The 22,741-nt window shown below is 32.7% G+C and overlaps 2 protein-coding genes across 6 annotated transcripts; one reads left to right on the forward strand and one right to left on the reverse strand.

Moving 5' to 3' along the window:
• Positions 1-402: 402 nt before the first annotated feature.
• Positions 403-10,150, reverse strand: LOC110802330 (probable mitochondrial import inner membrane translocase subunit TIM21). Of its 3 annotated transcripts, XM_056828122.1 has the most exons (9): positions 9,777-10,150; positions 8,664-8,716; positions 7,630-7,716; positions 7,091-7,230; positions 6,269-6,447; positions 6,125-6,173; positions 5,311-5,430; positions 1,025-1,195; positions 403-632 (listed from the first exon to the last, which is right to left on the reverse strand). In XM_056828122.1, exons 1-8 carry the CDS (start codon positions 9,923-9,925, stop codon positions 1,037-1,039), a joined length of 936 nt encoding a protein of 311 aa, XP_056684100.1. In that variant the 5' UTR covers positions 9,926-10,150; the 3' UTR covers positions 403-632; positions 1,025-1,036. The 3 variants fall into 3 exon arrangements, with proteins under 3 accessions (XP_056684100.1, XP_021863470.1, XP_021863471.1); XM_022007778.2 differs by having other exon boundaries at positions 403-1,195; positions 9,777-10,145; XM_022007779.2 differs by lacking the exon at positions 7,630-7,716 and having other exon boundaries at positions 403-1,195; positions 9,777-10,140.
• A 3,272-nt stretch (positions 10,151-13,422) lies between these two features.
• Positions 13,423-21,766, forward strand: LOC110802349 (wax ester synthase/diacylglycerol acyltransferase 11). Of its 3 annotated transcripts, none has more exons than XM_022007806.2 (6): positions 13,434-14,401; positions 14,505-14,577; positions 14,716-14,783; positions 14,964-15,182; positions 17,178-17,315; positions 21,454-21,766. In XM_022007806.2, exons 1-6 carry the CDS (start codon positions 13,610-13,612, stop codon positions 21,478-21,480), a joined length of 1,317 nt encoding a protein of 438 aa, XP_021863498.2. In that variant the 5' UTR covers positions 13,434-13,609; the 3' UTR covers positions 21,481-21,766. The 3 variants fall into 3 exon arrangements, with proteins under 3 accessions (XP_021863499.2, XP_021863498.2, XP_021863497.2); XM_022007805.2 differs by having other exon boundaries at positions 13,440-14,401; positions 21,459-21,766; XM_022007807.2 differs by lacking the exon at positions 17,178-17,315 and having other exon boundaries at positions 13,423-14,401; positions 21,459-21,766.
• Positions 21,767-22,741: the final 975 nt, after the last annotated feature.

Consider the following 22,741-nt stretch of genomic DNA (forward strand, 5'->3'; position numbering starts at 1 on the left):
CCCTAAAGACGTTCCATGTAGCATCCTACATGTGCTTATGCTTTCTTTTCAATATACCATTCCTTCTTAAACTTTTTTCAAAAAAACTTAAAAAGAATGCAACTAGTATTTTACTTTTTAATAATATTAAAAATAGTCTGCCCAAGCACCTTAACTTCACTAGAAATTTACGATGTCACTTTATGTTAGTTGGTCGTTTTTTAAAAGACATTTCAAGTTTGATGAATTGAATTGACACAACACTACACAAACCCAAAAGATTTTGCACTTTTGCATCGTCTAAATCCAAATTCTTTTGCACAAATCCGTCCTTAAAGGTACCGCCCAAAAAAAATAAAAAACATTGGGATCATTCTGAGGCAGACTAATATAGTTTGACAGGAAGGTTAGACAGCAAGAGCATTGAGCATAACAACATACAATCACTTGACAAATTTATCCAATGACACGGTCATTCAACTAGAAGATTACAATTAGTCGTTTCTAATATGGTTAGTGAAAAGAAAAAAACAGTTGTTCCCTGATATTCTGAATGATCAATACCTCGAAGATTAACATGTCCAAGACAAAACACAATCACACCAGCCGAAAAGCCCTGTAAATTACCTCATTAATTGGAGAAGAATCGGTTCCTGGAGAAACACGTTATTCAATAAAATGATGTGTTTAGGGTTTCGAAAAACAAATGAGTAATGATGTACTCTGTCAAGTAAACTCAAGGTTTATAGATGTCGAAGTATGAAAGCCCCAATCCTAGCAGAATCAATCTTGCTTTTTCAAAAACTTTTCTCTTCACTGATGATACTACATGGCTATTGTAACAATTCTTAGATGCTGCAGTTAGCCAAATCTTTCTACTTTTCTTCTGGCTCTACTAAATTTGTGGACCAGTAATTACACAGAGCCAATGGACGGGAGGGGCTCAAATTATAACCTTCGGGTGGGGGAGACAAGCTGTGACTCACATGAATATGTTCCGGAAGCAAAAATTGAAAAAAAGTGTGCTTGATCTTGCCAAGGATACCTGATGATACTTTCAAGCTGGAAGAAATGATTCCAAGATCAACTTTGTTTGAGAAGGGTGGAGAATGTCGACGATCAGATACATGTATTTCCACTGATTGTCGGTTGGATCTTTGAACATCTCACAATAGACTTTTCCATCCCCATTAGGCCCACGAATATGAAAGTTCACCTGTATCAACAACATAACCAATAATGTTAAGCAAATTAATGCTTCTTCTGATTTAAAAAAAGGTTCATGTTATTTTGGTTTCTTTCTCAGGTTATTTCTTTGAACGGAAAGAAGTAAAGAGGATAGAATGAGTGAAGAGTTACAAGAAGTAACTAATGTCCATCATTCATGACCAACATAGAGTCACAAAGCGAATCACTAATGTCAAAATCCACTCTTCTTCAGCAACATGCATGCAAAGACGATGCATGAATGGAGTAAAAGAGGTTGAGGATGTGACACGCTCGGGTTAATCCAAAATATGTTTTTCAACAATTTACAATTACATTAAAACATATGCATAGAATATGTGATGCCGCAAAATAAACATAAAAAACATGAAGTTAAAAGTTAAAACCACTGACTACAAAATAGAAATGAAACAAAGCCATTAGGTTGAATTATACTGTATCAAAATATCTCGACATTTCTACAATCTATTTTAAGTGCTACTCCCTCTGTTTCTAAATAAGTACAACAGTTTGAATGCACAACTTTGATCATCATAGCCTATTAATAAATTTATAAAAATTAATATTATGAAAATATACATCGTAGATCCAATAACAGATTACAAATACATTTTCTTTTTACTACTAGTTAAAAAAAAAATCAAGTAAGGTGTTTCACTTATTCAGAAATAGAGGGGTTACAAATGTACAATACTATTTTACCAAAGTAGGATTGTAGAATTTTGTGGACAGTTTCTTTTTGTCATTGCTGTCAATTATACTGTACTATTTTGGTCAGAGCAAACTTCAGGTTTACGTTTTCAAGAATTCCAAACAATTGAATCGGAAGATCAACCTTTCAATATTGTAAGATAGGATACTCCAGAGTTCAGACATCATAATAGATTATTAGTTTTGAACTACCTTGTATATGTATTGAAACTCAGCACACAGTCGTCAAAAGCTCCCATCACATTTTTTACTTTACTCAGATAGAGAAAAAATTTGCATAAACCAAGATTGAAAAGGTCAATTTAATAATAACCAACCAATAACATACTCTCTTCCTGCCCCTCTCATTAGACTCACACCCAACAGAGTAATATTGTAAAGGAGAAACATGATTTCATTAATTCCATAAATGTGATTTCTGCGGCACTCTCACAAAGGCAAAGTTTAGGACCCTTACCTACAACGGCTACAATAATAAGCCAACTTAGACACATTTGAGAGTACATTTACAATCCAAATCTTTAAAAAACATTAACAATCGAGGACTACTTTGGAGGGAGGGAGTCTACCAGTGGCGGAGCCACCCTTGGGCATAGTGCGTCACGTGACACACCATTCCCAAATATAAAAAAAAGAATGTTCCACAAAAAAAATACTCCCTCCGTATTTATTTAAGGGATACACTTGCCTTTTCCGGCCGTATTTATTCAAGAGATACACTTGCCATTTTTAGTAACTTATCAACCCCACCATCTAATTAAATAATCTATCTACACCCCACCCCCACCCCCCACTCCCTTAAAATAACATGGTCCCCACTTGTTTTACTTATTAAATATCTACCCAACCCCACTTGTTTTATTACTTTATTTCATTCAACTTTTCTTCTTAATACCCGTGCCCGACCAAGTGTATCTCTTAAATAAATACGGAGGGAGTAGTTACAATAAAGTCTTGTCTAATGAATCACACAATGTCACTTTGGTTCACTGGTTATTGCGCCTATAATCCTTACCCATGTCCTGTATTCGAAACCTCATACCTGCAACCTCTTTATTTTTTGCCCTCCTTCCCTATTTATATGTTGATTCAATTCCCCATACATTACGCAACCCTATTTTATTTACTCCATATGTCTTTGATGGATTAGCAGTCCCATGCATGTTTTTTGCAGTATGTATTGATTTAAGTTTTTTGGTAAAACTTTTTCTTTCTTTAACTTTTAAACATTTCCCCATCCTCCTAGTTCTTTGTTATTTATATTTATGTTGATTAAAAAAAACAAAAATCAAAAATCAAAACCGTGCCTTTAACGAGGAATATATTTCTCCGGATTCTAGATTTGGAAAAAGTAGATAGTTACTGGCTACCGACCTGGAAGGAATGTTGGGCAAAAGGGTGATGGATAAGCCGTTGATGGTGCCGGTACATAAGCCAAATCAACTGGATCTCCTTCAAGCACTCAATCTGGATCTTAATCTGTAACAGGATATGCCTTTCACGCTACTGGCCATGGATCAATAACTCTATCTACTAATGATGTTACTCGTTCTTATGGCTACGCTATTGGCTATGCTGACTCAGATACCCTCACTTTTAGGCAGGGTCTACTTCTACTGGTGTTGGATTCTCCCTGTTTTCCTGCTAGGATTGGAAATCCTGTATTTTCCATATCCATACAATTGAGTCTTTGGGGTTTCCGAAATAGTGTAAAAAGAAGTGCTTCGAATCATTGCTATTTGACTCAGACCTGTTCTAATAAAGTCGAGGTATTTCGAATTGTTTGTTGACACGAACAAAGTCAGGAAAAACCTCTGAAATTATTTCAATATTGGACCTTGGACATATAATAGTTCCGAATCGGAGTTCCTCTATATGCTGATGAGAGTTTCCTTTGCCAGAATCTTGATAGAGGTGGATGTTACTAAGGACATGCCTAGAACTGTGGTGATTCAAGACCCTTCAGGAGCTAATATCAACCAGAAAGTGATATATGACTGGCTCCCCCCTTATTGTAAAGTGTGTAAGACAGTTGGACATGATTGTGGAAGGATGCAACAGAACAATACCAGACCCAAGCCTGTAATGCAAGCTAGGAAGGAATAAAACTGAACAGGTCTGGCAACCTAAGGAGACACAACCTGTGAAAGAAACTGTTCCTATTCACAAGGAGGGGCCTAAACAACCTATTGTGTGTACAACAAATACTGAGGTGAATACAATAGAGAAAACAACCCAAGGGGAGGATGATGGCTGGAGAGTGGTCTCTAGAAGGAAAAGGGATCCTAGAACACCTATTTCTATGAATCTGGGGTTTACTCAGGTCACTGATGATCAGACTCGCTTTTCCTTTGATGGAGGTGGGGGTAAGGAAGGTACTTCTCACTCTATACTATGGCAGCAGCCAGGAACAAAGGAACAATAGCATGCCTTTGGCATGCTAGGAACAAAGGGCTGCGTAGCAGCGTAGCATCATAGTCCCCATGCAGTATTGCATGGGGGGGACAAGGCCATCATCATAGCCCCCTTGCAGTATTGCATGGGGGGGACAAGGCTACAAGGCTACATAGCAGCCCTTAGAGAGACAAGGACTAACACGAGCGTTGCCTTATGCCGCTCGCGTCACTCCTCTCCATTGTGATTACTATTCATTTAGTAAGCCCACCGACCACTCCCGCTCCCTTTTTGGAGTACGCGGTCGGGTCGGCGGGTTGCTAATTAGAAAAGTACGAGAAATAAAACGAGCGTAGCTTTATGCCGCTGCGGAAAAAAACTAAAAGGTGAACAATTTTGAGGGTGAACTCGGTTTTTAATAATATTTTTATTTATTTAACGTAATTACTGTTTGTAATTAAATTAAGGTATTGCATTGTTTTTTATTTTATTATATGAGACAAATTACAGAATTTCGAAATAGTTTATTGAAGGGTGGGGTCCGTACATGAAGGTGACACACCATCTAAAAGTTCCTGGATCCGCCACTGGGACACCATACTGGAGGAATTCTTCACCGAATTTAAATATCTGAAACTACATTTTCCTTGGTTAAAAAAAAATATTCTACTGGATAAACTGCAAATTGAGGATAGAATTGATCTGTAGTGTTACACACTGAGACAGCTCACAGATTATCAAGAAGCCAGCAAAGGAACAGAGACTGAAGCGAACAAATGCTCAAAATTACATCATCTACCAATCTCTCTTCTGTGTACAACATGACATGCAGACGTATAGACTTTTTACTGCTTCACATGGTATCTTTGGCAAAATAATGCCCCAACCCCCACCCCATTTCACCCCTAAATAAGGGAAGCTGGTAAAGTAAACTTGGCTGCCAAGAATAGAAATCACACAATAGAAAAAGGCAGTAATGTAATTTTTACAAACAATTACCTCAATATGTTCCACCCCATCTTCGTCATTCCATACCCTATGTGGTATCCTTTGGCGAGCAGCACGATTTCTGCTCTCCTGGCCATATCCTTTAATAGGTGATCCAATTCTCACTCTGACCTAAAACAGACAATTATAACTTATTTCAGCATATCTTAGAAAGTTTAAGTACCTCTAGAACTTGACATTAAAATTTAAGATAAGCAGTTATCATAATCATTGTAAGGCTGAGACAAGTAAATGAAATGATTTAAAAAAATTATGATAAAAAACTCAATTGGTGCATATGAATGAATGTTAATTAAGATGGCCACGAAGAGTCAAGAAATCAACCAACACATCAACCAAAACGCTTGGACATTACTGTGGTCACTAGTTGGATTGTGATTCTATCCTAAATCTACCGAAAACAGAGGAAAATTTTAACCTTATTTACTAATGTAAATAACCTCTTCACTAAGGCGATGTTCTTAATCTGTAAATTGGAGCTTCGGAACAGAGAATAACACACCAATTAGTTAATACAATGCCAAGATATTTTCAGGCATCTCTTGGAGAGCTCGTATTAACTATCCAGACACAAAGAAACACAAAACCTTTTTTGGAACAATTTATTAATGATTGGAGAGGCTGTACATCCATCATCTCTATATTTTACTTTAAACCTCTTTATTATTTGTACCCTTGTGTGTGTGTGTGTGGGGGGGGGGGGGGGGGGGGGGGACGATGATTGCAAACAAATAAAAACTAATCTGCAACGGAAGGTACATGCATACAGCATACTAGAACAATAATGAGTAAAGTAATCTCTAACCTGACCGTCATTTTTAATCTTATCTAATGCCTTGCTAAATATTTTGTACCTGTAACAGATCATAGGTCCGTCAAATATAAGACCATAAAATGACTGAAAATAGATATACTGAACTCAAAGTAGCGGGAATGTAAGAGCACTTACTCTTTGGGTTCAAATATCAGCTCTTTAAAAACACCATATGCCGCAGCAGCTGCTATACCAAGGCCAGCTAAAATCACGATACTGTAGGATGCACCCTCTGTAAATGTGACAGGTTTTGGCGGGATGTGATATGTAGGGGAATCAAAAGGATCTTCCACTGTGGATATATCTTTCTTCCCCTGTTGATAAAGGGAAAAAAAACGAGCCATGTTTAGAAATTTACGGGCGAAAAACTTTAAAACAGTATCAGACAGTGGGCATTGTGGGGGATTTTTATCAAAAAGGTTAAAAGGACAAAGGAAATATCATGACACAATCAACTGTTGAACGGTTGAACCTGTGTATACATATATAACACCTGGTATTTGGCAGATATTCAACCATCAATTTGCATAGAGGATTAAAAATACAGAGGAATAACTAATACGTACTTCGTAGTCAGTCTCAAGAAATAATTAGGCAGTTAAGCACAACTCTTTTCTCGGAGTCAACATTGCAATTCTGCAACTGACAAAAGTGACATCAGGTTCGAAACAACCTAGTTAATGACCACTGAACTCTTGCATGCCTTTAGGCTTTGGTCAGACTTACATTTGAATGTTCTTGATTACCAAAGCAAACCAATAGAATCTCAACATTAGTCATTAGCAACTTCTCAATTCATTTTCAAGCCCCACACGGCCACGCTCAACAGTTATAATTAGTCATTAGTTATAATTGTGCAAAATAATCAAGCAACAGAACATTCAACAGTACAAAGAAAAACAAGTTGTCAATCCCTAAGATCAAGGATAATAAAAGAAACAAGATATTGATACCCACCTCTGTTTGTTTCTGCCGAGGTTGCTCTGATGCAGATGCAAATGATCTGTAGAAGGATTGAGTTGCTTGAAACATTCTGCGGTTTTCACTTAACTGGTTGGTGAATCTAGAGTTCAATGAAGCCAATGAGTATGCCTGACCTAACATGAGATTTCAACGTAGAATTTCAGACAACGAATAACAACATTTTATCTCAATCCCAAGATCAGATTCACAATATAACTTAAATCATGCATCATAGCTTATTTTGGAACTCTCACTATGACAATCACACAATATTTCAGAGCGTGAAGGTAGCAGAATGTGAAGAAAAACATCATGTGCTTCAACACAAAATGTTATATCATAAAAAAAAATCTGTATACAACAAAAAAAATAGAAAAAATAAAAGGATCTGATAGCTCATATCTAAAAGAGATGCTGATTTATTGAAGTACAAATATGCTTCAGAATGTGCATTAAAATATATGGAGCATGAACTCTCCCTAAGATGCGCATATTGCCAACTCCTAAGAAAACAAAAAAAGAGTTGTTCTTACTGATGCATACACGAACATGTCCATCCTTCTTGGGCATGAGAAAGGAAACAGATAGTTGGAAAAAATCAACATGACTAGAATATCCACCTGATCAAAACTGCAATGTAAAATTCCGCATTGATATCTCATGGTTTTAACAATGTCTAGAGCTTGCCACTTAATCATAAATTTATTAGAATTCTGTACCTTTTACTTTTGTGTAGGCTCTCTTTTTTTCAAACCATTACGATAAAATCGGCGAGAATAAAATAGAGGGTCAATAGCAATTGAAGTTCGCAAATTAAGCTGAGAAAGATAGGAAGTAGGAAAGTGGGAAAACTAAACTAAGACAGCAGGAGAATTAAGGAAATAAAATCTGCAACATCATTTGTAAATGTTAAATATTGATCACAAAAGTAAAGCCAAATTCCAACAAATAAATCAAACATGGAGTTTACAGCAAGATATCCTATGCACAATTTAGTATAGACATGATAAGTTTCAGTGATAACAAAAACATGTCTTTAAGTTGAATAGCAATAATAAGATTGCATTAACTACCATAGATGTAAATAGAAAAAAAAATAGAAAACATCATATTCTACTTTTTCTAAGAACATGAAGATAAAAGAGCTTACACTCTTAGGCTCCGTTTGGTAGGGTGTAAAACATTTTCATGAAAAACGAGTTTTCCCTTTTCAATCATTCTACGTTATTTGGTTTGGCAAGGAAAATAATTTTCCATAACTCCTCAAAGGTGGAAAAACTTTTTCCATTTGAAAGGGAGGGAAAACCACTTTTCCATCTTTCCTCCTTACCTCCCTATCACTTCTTCCCCCAAATCTTCACCATCTTCTCCCATTTTCTTTTAAGGAACCAAACAAAGGAAAAGTAGTTTGGAATTGTATTTTCCCTTGAAAAATGTTTCTTTGGAAAATCATTTTGCACTGAAAACGTTTTACACCAAACCAAACAGAGCCTTACAGTTTATGAAACAATAACATACAGATAAATACATCTAAGCTACCCAAAATGTAATCCATATAGTCACAAACCTTTCATTTTAATTGCAGTATCATCACTCATTGCAGAACCAAACCCAAAGTACCTATCACAAGAAAAAATGTTAGATGTCTTCAAACTTCCCCACAATGTAGCCTCAAATACACTCGTAAAAATTTATGACAATGGTTCAAAATTTCTAGTGCTTCACTCCACGGTCTATATTCTAACATAAGCTTTGTAAGCACTAAAATAGTTTTACTTGCTATAAGAAAAAGACCGAGAAAAGGGCTTCATTGAAAAGATATGACAAACCCTCACTCCATAGTGCAAACCTAATATCCCCCAACACACACCCAATTACCCAAGCAAAATAAAACCAAATCACGATCCTATAAACAAAATCAAGAGAGAGGCTAGTTGTAGACACAATTGGTTCTTCCAAACGCAGGTTAGATAAGTGAATGAACTCTATGAAGTTTTGGCCAGCTATAAGTCGACACATAAAGTATGGAAGGACCCCTGGATGGCTGGTAAGAAAAGGCACCTCCTTACCTTAATATCTATTCTTTACTCAAACCTCAAATCACATTGATAAATTCCTTTCAACAACTTTTACCTCTTCTTTTTTCCAACTTCAGCAAATCTATTAGTTGATACTTGTTTATGGAGTCCCAAAACTCTTCTAAGTGCAAGTACACAAGATACAAAATAAATCTTGCCAATCACATTATCCTGTGTAAATGACTACGCTCAATAGGTGAGCTGCCAATATTCACTTCATGACCTTCTAATTGATCATTGACTAAATGCCGCCGCCTATAGTATGTGAACATGCTTGTTGTCGATTGCTCTATAGATGTTAACGACTATAGCCCATTAACAAGACCAGCAAAGCTCACCAGTCCAATTAGGACATTAGTTTCAAAATTAGATACCTAAAATTGAAGTTCATAGTTCAATTTACACATTACAAAAAAAGGTTTCCATTCAACAGGAAAGAAAGATATCAGCTAGATGATCACGCCAAAGATTAAAATCAATCTTGAGGTTAAAACCCTAACAATTTCTCCGCACAAATCAGTTCCCAATTCAAACCCAATCCATAAATAGTCCACAAAAATCACCATTAAAAGAAATCAATCAAAAAAAAAAACACCACATACCTCCGTGGCTGAGTTGTGCGCCGGAGTGGCGGAGAGTGGCGAATTGGGGATGACGGAGACGAAGAGAAGAGGCGCTTGAAGGAGGAGATAGAGAGAGAATCGGTGGGTCGTTGGAGTGAAGAATGATACCTTGTTAGCCTTGACGCCATTGTTATGGCTTTGATCCTTGAAGTGAGAGAGAGAGACAGAGAGAAAATCGGGGGAGTGAAAAATGAAGATGAATGAGGGTTTTTGGAGGGGTTTACTTGTTTACTCCGTAGCTGTTTGCCTGTTTCTTCAGAAATAGTGACACAGGGCTCGTTTGGTTAGAATTTAGAAAGTACTCTCTTCGTCCATTTTTCCTCCATTTGACTTTCACGATCATTAAAGCACGAAATAAAATGCAAACATCTCTAATCTACATGCATAAATAATTTAAAATTGATATTCTATAAATATATTATAGGTGGATGAGAATAAAAAGTTTGACAAAATAATATTGAAAATTTTATGTTTTAAAACCTTAAAACAAATCCAAATTTGTGTTTTACCATTTAAAATTCTCAAACTTTTATTATAATACCTAAAAAAATAAATAAAAATTCATTTTATTACCTTTTAACGGCAAAGTTAACGACACCGTTCGTGGAGCCCACAAATAAAGCTTCTCCCAATTCTTTAACCGAATTATGTGATTATCTTTTTTACTCCTCCATCTCATTCAAATTTTTACCTTCTTATTTACTATTCTTAAATTCTCGCCACCCATTTTTGCATTTCAAATCTCAAATTTAATCAAATTACAAACTTATACTAATACAACATGCTTAAAACATTGTGAAAATTTATAAGGGATGTGCTATTCTAGACGTTGAAGTAGGTTTAATAACGATTCCGTTAACTTTGCTATTAAGAGGTGGTAAAAAGAATGTTTATATTTTTTTTAGGTGGTAAAATTAAAGTTTGAGACTTTTAGGTGGTAAAACACAATTTTGAAGGTGTTAAATCACAAAAAATCCAAAAACATTAAATGGTGCAAACAGGGGTGTAAGTGGATTGAGAAAATTTCAAAGTCCAATCAAGTCTAGTCCAAACTTGTTGGACTATTTGAAATTTTTTAGATTGGACTCGGACTCAAATTACCAAGTCCAATTATTGTAGGACTAGACTTGTATTCAGCCTTTTTGAGTCCAAAAATCTAATTAAGTCCAAAGTTTTAAGATTTTATTTATAAATAAACATATGTAATATAAAAATTATTGTGAAATATGTGATTTTTGGACCTTTATTTACTATGCGCAACAAAAAAAATCATATATTACGCTCCATATAAAACCCATAACCCAAAAATATTATATAAACTTCTTTCTCTCGTCGATTGTGATGGTTGATTGTTAAGCTTTAATATTTTTTTATTTTTTTTTAAAGAACTGAAACCTTTTTGGCTAAGTATTTAGATGTGTAAGATACATTGTTATTTGCACTTATATCTATTGGTTAATGGTTATTTTTTTCCCTTTATGGAAGAGTGACTTGTAGTTATAGGTGTTAAAATATTTTAAACCCAATATTTAGTACTCTTATATTTTATTTTATGTGTCAAAAAGTGAGGCAGTAACAATGTTATTTGCATTTTATTTATTATTTATTATTTACTATTTATTATTTATTATTTATTATTTATTATTTATTATTTATTATTTATTATTTATTATTTATTATTTATTATTTATTATTTATTATTTATTATTTATTATTTATTATTTATTATTTATTATTTATTATTTATTATTTATTACTTACTTCATTCAGTTCAGTTCAGTTCAGCTCCATTAAGTTCAATTCAGTTCAGTTCAGTTCAGTTCAGTGCAGTTCAGTCCAGCTCAGCCAAATAAAGTCCAAAAGAACATGGCCTTAGTGTTAAATGATATCACAATAATTTAGTTATAAAGTCGAGTATTTCCAATAGGATATCATATTTAGCTCTTAATTGGGTACCCGAAATTATTAGTTAAGTTCATGAATATTAATGTTAGCGTTATTGATTATCCGATAATATTATCGGTCCGAGTACCAAACCTATGGTCACCCCACCAACTACCTTCAATTCCATCAACGTCCTTAAATTACTATTCAATCTTTGTGGATCATTCCATCAACTACCTTCAATTCCATCAACGTCCTTAAATTACTATTCAAGTTGCTCTTAATTGGGTACCGGATCTTATTAGTTAGGTTCATGGATATCAATGTTAGCGGTATTGGTTATCTGATAATAATATATTATCAGTCCAGCTAGGTACCCCACCCATGGTCACCCTACCAACTACCTTCAATTCCATCAACGTCTTTAAATTACTATTCAGTCTTTGTGGATCATTCCATCAACGTCCTTAAATTACTATTCAAGTTGCTCTTAATTGGGTACCGGAACTTATTAGTTAGGTTCATGGATATCAATGTTAGCGGTATTGGTTATCTGATAATAATATATTATCAGTCCAGCTAGGTACCCCACCCATGGTCACCCCAACTACCTTCAATTCCATCAACGTCCTTAAATTACTATTCAGTCTTTGTGGATCATTCCATCAACGTCCTTAAATTACTATTCAGGTTGCTCTTAATTGGGTACCGGAACTTATTAGTTAGGTTCATGAATATCAATGTTAGCGGTATTGGTTATCCGATAATAATATATTATCAGTCCAGCTAGGTATACCCCACCCATGGTCACCCTACCAACTTTTTAATCTCATCAACGTCCTTAAATTACTATTCAATCTTTGTGGATCATTCCATCAACTACCTTCAATTCCATCAACGTCCTTAAATTACTATTCAAGTTGCTCTTAATTGGGTACCGGAACTTATTAGTTAGGTTCATGAAATCAATGTTAGCGTTATTGGTTATCGATAATATATTATGGACCAGGTAGGTACCCCACCCATATCATAGTCACCCTACCAACTATCTTCAATACCATCAACTTGCTTACTATTCAATCTTTGTGGATCATTCCATCAACTACCTTCAATTCCATCAACGTCCTTAAATTACCATTCAAGTTGCTCTTAATTGGATACCGGAACTTATTAGTTAGGTTCATGAATATCAACGTTAGCGTTACTGGTTATCGGTAATATATTATGGACCAGGTAGGTACCCCACCCATGGTCACCCTACCAACTATCTTCAATTCCATCAATTCTTTACTATTCAATATTTGCATGTGGATCATTGCCCATGATGGCAAACCAAAGTAGGTAATTGGAAATAATACACCAAAACAATATATGACCAATCATCTATACCTAGTCTATACCTATTATTTAAAAAGGAACACCATAGATTATTAGAAGCCATGTGGCATCTCATTATTAGAAGCCATGTGTCATCTCTCTTTTCATCCATCATTTTGTTTTTTTTTTCTTTATTGTTTCTATGATTTACAACTTCTAATGCCTCTTCCACTCCATTTTCCTTATTCAATATCAAGTTATTAATAGTCTAATATACTCATTAGTCTCTTCCACTCCGCCCCTTTAACATCCAATTCAACATATAATTTTTATATTTTTCCAACCTTTAAATTACACCTCTATTTAATTCATATATTACCAAAAATCACAAGCACTCACTAATTAAAACTTCAAAAGTCATCTGAACAACCACTATACAACCGTCCGTTCTATGAACGGGCTCAAAACCTAGTTTTCTTTTAATAAAGGATAACAGCTTTAATGCCTAAATCGGTTAGAAGTTCCAAGTGGAATTCAGTACCCTGTATACATAACAATTTAGCGACATCACAAATATAATAGATCGAGTTGATAATAATAATTAAACACCTATGGGTGATCATCAGGTTGAGATTACGTATGATAATGAGGCCCAAAAATCACCCGTGGGGCAAGTATTCTCCAGACTCCACAGCCCGAATTCGGAGGCGGTAATCCACTGCACCATGGGTTTAAGGGATCCGATTGATGTGGAAAGCCTTAAGAAAGCTATCTCAAAGTCTATAATGATGAAACACCCAAGATTCTGCAGTATCTGGGTAAGAGATAATCGTGGTAGTAGAGAACACTGGAAAAGAACTCATGTCAACATTGATGATCACATCATTGTTCATCAACATGAAGATGAAATAACCACGATCGAAGACGAAGACGAAGACAATAAAGAAGCAGCAATCAATTCATTCTTAGCTGAAATATCGGTGTCAACACCATTGAAAGAAAACAGGCCATTATGGGAAATACATGTATTGATTGAATTGAATTGTGTGGTTTTAAGGGTTCATCATTCTGTAGGTGATGCCGTTTCCTTGATGTCTATGCTTTCTGCTTGTTTTGGTAAAAAAGAAACCGGTATCAGCGGAGTTGTCGTTGATAATAATAATAATAATAATAATAATAATAATAATAATAATAATAATAATAATAATATGAAGCTAAGGTTCAAGAGTGTATGGTTTGCGTCTGTGTTATCACTAAGGGTCTTAGGAAGGGTATTATGGGTAAAAGACAAGGTTAGTCTGCTAAGTGGTGGCGACGGGGTTGAGCTTTTGCCAAGGAAAATCGTCACTGCTAACTTTTTGATAGAGGACTTCAACTCTATCAAGCTGGCCGTCCCTAAAGCAGTAAGTTAAACTTTCTCCGTTTCTCAATAGATGCATCGCTTTGACTTTTACACATTTAGATACTAACTTTAATATCGATCATAACATTAATTGCATGTCGCAGACGGTTAATGATGTGCTCTTAGGGATCATATCGTCTGGGTTGTCTAAGTACCTTAATATCAAATCGTCAAATGGTAACAACTAATTAACCCGTCATATATATATATATATATATATGTCTTACCGATCAATTAATGAATTAATTTATTTATGCAAAGATAATTTATGATGTTTGATTATTTATCATGACCAGTTGTCCACTTTTGTTTCAGATTTGCAGCAAGCCGTTCAATTTACTGCAATGATTCCAGTCAATCTACGAAAAGACTTCTTTCTACATGTACATATGGCTCCATTTCTTTAACCATCTTCCTCTTTTATCTTTTCTCTTTCCATTTTCTTTTCCTTTTTCCTATTTATTACTCTTTTTGTCTCTTAATATTCGACCCGGTTTGATATTTTGTACTATTCACATAATTTACTTTGACATTAATTTATTTCATAATTTGTTTAACAACAGGACATTTCGGATTTGATGATGAGCGGATCTAAATCCGAATTTTCTGGATGGGGAAACAAATCGACCGTTGTATTCCTTACAATTCATCGTCGTAATGGGGTTCATCCTTTGGAACATGTCAAGGCAATTAAGGCAGTTATGGACAAAAAGAAGAAATTTTCTGAGGCTCAAATCATCGGTAGACTAGCCAACCGTATAGTTTCCTATTTTGGTCTCAAGGTTAGCTCATTGTTTTTCCTATTTGACCAATATAGTTTTTTCTTTTATTCCTTTTTACAGTACAACGTAATAAAACTCAAAATATTTGAAGTTGGTTTCAGATTGATCTTTACTATCATTTGAGAATAAATCTTTAAAGAAAGTAATAAGTAAAAGTATACATATTTATTTTATGCAAATCTATCTATTATCTATCTATTTATCTATCTATTTATTACTATATACTAAAAGACACACCAGGAATGACACGTGTCACGTCCCATTGAGTCCTTAGTATTTTTTATTATTATTTTAGAATCTTTTAAAATATCTAATTTACTGATTTTGTTTTTCTTATTCTTTCTTTCTATTTAATATAATAAAAGTATATATGAAAAAATACATTATGATTTCATGTATTACGACATGGATAAAAATATACATATATGTTAGGAATGGAAAAAAAATCACAGTTTTTTTGATATTACTGTTTCTATAATATACGTAGTAAGCTATTATGAAAACTCCGTAAAAGCAAAATAGCAAAATATATTTTTGATTTTCAAATGAAATTTTCAAAAAAATGCATTATACTCTTAACCTACAATAGTTAATAAATAAATAAACAAACAAATTACACTGGAATGTGTTATTATACTACCATACCCAAACAACAAACAATTATTTATTTTTTATTTTATGTGAAACAAGTGTTAAAAGTGGGTCCAACAAAAATATACCAAATCTAAGAAATAGGGTATTATAACTGATATGGTTATCAAATCAATACCATATCCAAAAATTTGGATAGATCGAGGGTACGAGTATGGTTACGGCTACGGATATTATTCAATTCCAAAAGAAAATGATATATAATAATTTAAGTTTTTTTCTTATATTTTCCCAACTTAAGTATTTTTTATCGAAATGCTAAACTCCTAAAATCGCACTAATCACTTTACAATCCAAATAAATTATAATTTTCTCTGATTTTCCAACCAACCGTTGCTAAAATTTGATTTTATTTTATTAAAAATTTCATTTAAAGTAAATTATCCAGAATAGAAAAAAAAATTAGTCTCATTCGTGCGTTGCACGGAACCTAACCTGGTTAGATTAAAATTAGTTACCTAAAGTTCGAGGTAATTAAATACTTATTCAAATATTTTTTTTTTAAATCAAAAAATTGACTCTAAATAATACTATCAATCACCGTTGACTGGGAGCTAAATAATACGACCACATAAATTTACTGTAACAAAATACTAATTTTCAATCATTGTGAGATATATATACTTCCTCCATTTCAAAATGACGTCTCACTTTAAATTTTTGACACTATTCACGAGCATCTTTTAAATTATTTCCATTATATAAGAAAAATAAATTCATATAAGGTCTTGTTTGATTCTTCTAAATAAGTTTTTTAATAATATCAAAATGTGATACTTTTCATTATTGTGTTATTAGTGATAAACATAATATAAAATGTGTATTGACCAACGTGAAAATTCGAAACTGAAATATCAGTATGGAACGGAGGAAGTAATCAGGTGGGAGGGATAGGAGTATGGAGTATTATATTAGAGCATCATTATTGGTGAAAAACTGACCTTTTTCATAATTGTTTTTTTTCTACAAGTACAATGGAGAACCCTTTTTTTCAAACCCTTTTTAAGACCCAAACATCCAATGACGAGACTCTTAAAAATTATTTTTTCATATATTAATTAAGGATTTTTTTTTTTTGAACTTTTTCCCACAAACTTCCCTTTATATAGGCAAATAAAAGCCTTTGAGATCGAAGAGTTATAAACACGAGAACGGTATGTTATCATTTTTTATAACTCGTCCAATAGAGAGCTCATCGTTAGCAATAAGTTTCTCGCCCTTTAGAGCCCTATTTGTACCCCCATTGGATTAGTTACAAGATGCAATAAAGTATTCCCTAAAAAACAATAAAGAACTCCGTAAATAGTTAATTGCTAACAAAAAATGGATTTCAAAAAACTGTAGGTGGGTTGTTGGGTCTGTCGCAGAATAGAAGATCATACAACCTTGCTCATTTCAAACATTAGGGGTCCTTCAGAAGAATTAGTAATTGGTGACAACCCTGTAACGTACATAAAAGTGAATGTTTCAAGCTTAAGCCAGGTATGATTCTAACCCTGAATCCATATTTTTTTCCTCCATTTCTTATTGATTTTTCGTATCCGGAATATTTGATGATTTTTTAAAGAAATTTTTAGATTCCTACTAATAATAGGAGAGATCGAGAAACAATTAAATAATGTAAAGGCACTTGGTCGTTGCTGAAACCTGGTGGTGTGCTCCATTTGCAATAGAGTAGACTATTGTTTATGCATATGATGCATGTGTTCGTGTAATTTTTAGTGTGAGGATTCACCAAGGTAGATAAAAGGATGTTTTTGTTTTAAGTTTATCTTTTCCAATTATATATGGAGAGGTTTTATCAACTTTTTGTATTTTCAAAAATTAGACAAGTCGATAAAAGTATAATTGATAATCTATAAAGGGATACTAGTTCCTCAAGAGTTAGCTTATACAGAGTACAAACTACAGAGTACAAACTACAGAGTACTAGCTAGGCTTAAATGTGAATACATTTTTCATACTTCGTATTTCCCAAACCATGCACGAATAACTCCTACGAAGTACTTGATATTAACATTGAAATATTAAATTACTAGTATAATACCCGTGCAATTGCACGGTTTAAAAAAATAATGATAAATATATGTTAGTATTTCAATCATATTTCCTAATTATTCAATCTTCATTTAATACTCTTTGATGGTTTTATTATTGGTGTATGCTTTAAAACACTAAACTTATAGTTGAGCCCTTTATTATTATTATTTTCTTTGATAAAGTAAATTATGTATATATTCCAAACATCAAAAATCACCAACTATAAAATCCATGAGTTAGCAGTTATACTGCAGGGACCAAACTGACCTGACCAAACAAACTTTTTATATAGATTCTATATATCCTACATCCTTTCTACTTACTTTCTTCCCCATAACATGTACAATTCTATTTTTACAAGAAATTTAATCTATGATATAGATTTACTGTTAATCAACTACGATATTTTTGATTGGATTTGTCATACTCATTTTTTTAAAAATAAAATATGCACATGGTCAATCTATATTATTTTTTGATTTTTAAGGTAACTTTACCTCTGAATTGGAACTAATTTTCTTTCATAATTAGTGTACAAACATACAATAACAACCCCCTCCAAATAAGTGCTTAATAATTATATACATATATATAAGGAAAATTTGGTAATATTAATCCAACCTTTGACCGTTTTTCTTTTATTAATCTCACCTACGACATTTTTTTTAATAATCCCATTTTTACTACCCTACGACTTTTATTGGGCTTAAGTGACCGATAACCAGTGAAAAAGTCAACGGAGTGGTGATGAATTGATGATGATGACTGGATATTTCGCGGGAGAAGAGAGAGAGAAAGAGAGAGAGTACTGCCACGTAGAGACATATTACTGCCTACAACATGTTTATGACTTGTTGGGCCCAATAAAATTCGTTGGGTATTAAAGGTGGGATTTTAAAAAATATGTCTTAGGTGGGCTTAATAAAAGAAAACCGGTTAAAGGTTGGATTAATATTACCAAATTTCCCTATATAGAAATAACCAATACGACGTCTAGTACTATCCAATGAAAAGGCTCAAAAATGGCAAAAATAATACTCCTTATTTTGTGATGGTATAGATGATTAATAATATTGTAAATTATTTTGGAAATAAAACAATAATATAATCATAATGTTTGAAAATATCCTAAAATTTTAAATGCACTAAATAATAATAAATATTTAATTAATTTTCTCAGGTGATCACTCTGCTAGGAGTTTATCCCCGGTAGTGAATATAGTAATGTTTGGGAAAAATATCCTCCTAAAGTTTACCAATTATTTCGTGCGAAAAAATAGTTCTAAGATGCACTATGATAATTTTATTTGGATGATTAAACTTAGATGTTTACAACTCATTCAACACAAGTTTTAAAAAATTTACACTCTATATTTACAATCATTGGTTATGCAAAGTTTTACATCAAACTTTATGCTACCACATTAGGAGATTAATCATAAATTTCTTATAATTTGATAAATTACCATATTGAATTTTCTTAAGATGCATGATGAAATTGAATAAAATTCCAATTACTTGTTTTGTATGATTCATCATATTTGTCTATTTCTTGATATTTTATTTGACAACTTTTAAATTTTTTAAATGACAATATAATTAGAATTTAATATATTTTATGAGTGAAAAAATAAAATATATTGATAACAATATATTGAAAAAATATGGTAAATCTATAAGAATACGTCCTTGAGTATCAAGCATGTTCCTAATTAGTAGACATTATTTTCATAACAAATGCCGCCAAAATAAAATACCTTGGTGCCTAACTTAAATAAGTACACTGATGTTACTTTTTACTATTTTAATATAGTTGGCAGACACGTTATTTAAAATTTGAGGCATGCATAGAGCATTTAGATCAAATCATAAGCCTGTTGTAAGACATGTGCACTTGTACTCGTGCAATATACACAGTTTACAAATCCAAATACCTAATTTGTACAAAAATCAAATAAGTTAAATATAATGAGAATTGTTGTATTCCCTCTGTTATATTTGTTGGTTACACTTTTTATTTTCATTCTTTTTTGTTATTTACACTTCTAGTTCATTCTTATTTTGGAAAAGTTTTGTCCCATAATCCCACACTAACCGGAAAAAAAAAATTAATGCAGAGAGTGCTATTTAGTTAGCATATTAATCACTTATTCATATTATATTGATTACCACAATTTGAGTAATTCATAAAATGATTAATAGATGTATTATCAAAATGAAGTATCCTAGGTGTTTGTACTTTATTTCGTATATTTTAAATGTTACATCTCTTTAATATTTGGTTTTACTATGATAATACTAATTACTTAAAATGTTTGGTAATCAAGAGTAGAATATTTGACACAAAATATTTAGATTGTAAGATATTTTAAAGGTTGAGGAACATTGGCAAAGTCAAGATGTTTCTTACTCCATATTAGATAAAACTAGTAAAGTATTTATTTAAGGGATACACTTGCCTTTTCCAGCCGTATTTATTTAAGAGATACACTTGCCATTTTTAGTAACTTATCAACCACACCATCTAATTAAATAATATATCTACACCCCACCCCCACCCGCCACTCCCTAAAATAACATTGTCCCCACTTGTTATTCTTATTAAAATATCAAATCAACCCCACTTGTTTTATTACTTTATTTCATTAAATTCTTTTTCTTAATACGTGTGCCCGACCAAGTGTATCTCTTAAATAAATACGGAGAGAGTAAATAATTGATTGTACTTTGTGGAGTATATATAAAAGAAAGAAATTATGTTGGATAAAAACTCAAAACCAAAACCAAAACCAAAACCAAACCCACCACATCACAAGAGGAAACAGTTTTATCTCTATAAATTAATGTCCATCACTCGTCAAATCACTACTTATATATTCCTGTCTAAACAGGGTGGAGACATACAAATGTTCATTGAACCCGCTTCACAAGTTTTATTATTTTAATTGTGATTTAAAATAATTTATGGAGAAATTGAAGATAATAATATCATGGAATTGAGAATATTCCTTTATGCATGGGTTGTTAATAATCTCAATAAATATATTTACACAATAAAAATTCCTATACAATGTATAATTTAAAAGTATTAGAGAATAAAAGTAATGTAATCTGCTATTTGCTATTTAAAAGTAATGTAATCTGCTATTTAAAAGTATTGTAATCTGCTATTTAAAAGTAATGGTGTGGGGTCAAGCTCCACGTAGCCTACTACAGTACTACCTATATTACATTTGAGTATTGATCTATATTTTCATTTGTGGTGTTGTATTGGTCATAGTTATAAATTGTAACAAGCATATCACTTTTGATTAGGGTCGCATTTTTCAATCGTTAGGGTCACATTTATTCTAGAGTAAGGTAACTTTAGTCCTCAAATAAGGTCACTTATATCTTTGGTCCGATTCACTTTTATATTTGAATGTACAGTAAAATACCGTAAATCGGGGGCACACAAAAGTTGTTGATTATTTATACATTAACTTTGACTTTGTGTTATTCTAATACTCCCTCGTTTTCAGAACTTTGACTTTTAAAGTTTTATGCTATTTACATTCTTACTTTGTTCTTAATTTGTTAGAGCAGGCCATTACGATGCACATGGTGAGTTATGGCGGACAAATAAACTTACAGGTGGTTGTAGCTAAAGATATCATCCCTGATCCAGAATTATTAGTCAAGTGTTTTCAGGACTCTTTTCTAGAAATGAAGAATTTCATTAGTACAATATAAACCAAGTTTAGATTCATGTATATTTATTACATTCCATTTCTTAAATGGGCTAATGTATAACTATACTTCGTATATGTTTTTTGTCCAGCTATTAAAATATGTAATAATTGTTACAAGGATATTTTTGGTATTTCTTATCTTAAAAATACTCTAATTTTGCATTTACTATCTTATAAAATTTTTATTTTAAATTTCTAATTTCAATTTTTTCTATGTACTCTCACTTTACCGTTTTCTCATTTTAAATTAAGATATCTCTTTCGCTTCTTAATCTTTTAAAGTGATTCAAAACTCATTCTTCTCATTCATGTGTAAGAATTCCACATGGATCTTTATTTTAAAATTTTGTAAAAGGTAAAACGAATTAAATATCATTTGTAAATTTTAAAATATTTATGAATTATCAAACGAATTGTTTTGAAATGTCGTTCTCAGTATCCCTATGGAAAAGGGAAAATAAAGAACTTTGAATCACTTTAAACGATTAACAAATGAAAGAGAATTCAGCCCTTCACACAGAGGTTATTGCATGTCTTCTTAGCTTGCGATGAGCGTCATAGGCAGGGTTTGGAATAATCACAATTTTTTTCAGACTTGCAAAGATTGGTCGAATTGCTGAGATCAGCTGACGTGACTGGCATTCAACTCTTTTGGACGCTGGACGAAATTAGGAGGATTGGCAAGACCTTTAAATGGTGTAGCATCAACAAGGTGGATCGAGAGCGCATTCAACGCGCGCAAGAGCTGGCAACGGCGGCATCTACTTTACTTTTGTCTTTTACAAATTTTTCTTAGTTTGTTTCTTTAAACTTATGTCAAGAAAAAAACGAAAGAGATATCTTAATTTTTAAATGTGAAAATTGTAAAGTGGTAGTAAATAAAAAAAAAATTGAAACGTTAAAGTAGTAATTTTAAAAAAAAAATTTATAAGGTAATAAATACAAAAATGTGTATTTTTAAGGTAGTAAATACCAAAATTTCCTTGTTACAAGGAATCAAAGAAAAACGCTTCCTCCAATCCCTCATATCACACTATTTGAATTTTTACACTATCTATGATAAACATTTGGTCGTCTTTTGAGATTCATCTTGTTAGATTCTTAACGATATATGTTTTCTAAATATCAAGATTTTTT

This window comes from Spinacia oleracea, chromosome 1 (assembly GCF_020520425.1).
Source record: "Spinacia oleracea cultivar Varoflay chromosome 1, BTI_SOV_V1, whole genome shotgun sequence".
Taxonomy (NCBI): domain Eukaryota; kingdom Viridiplantae; phylum Streptophyta; class Magnoliopsida; order Caryophyllales; family Amaranthaceae; genus Spinacia; species Spinacia oleracea.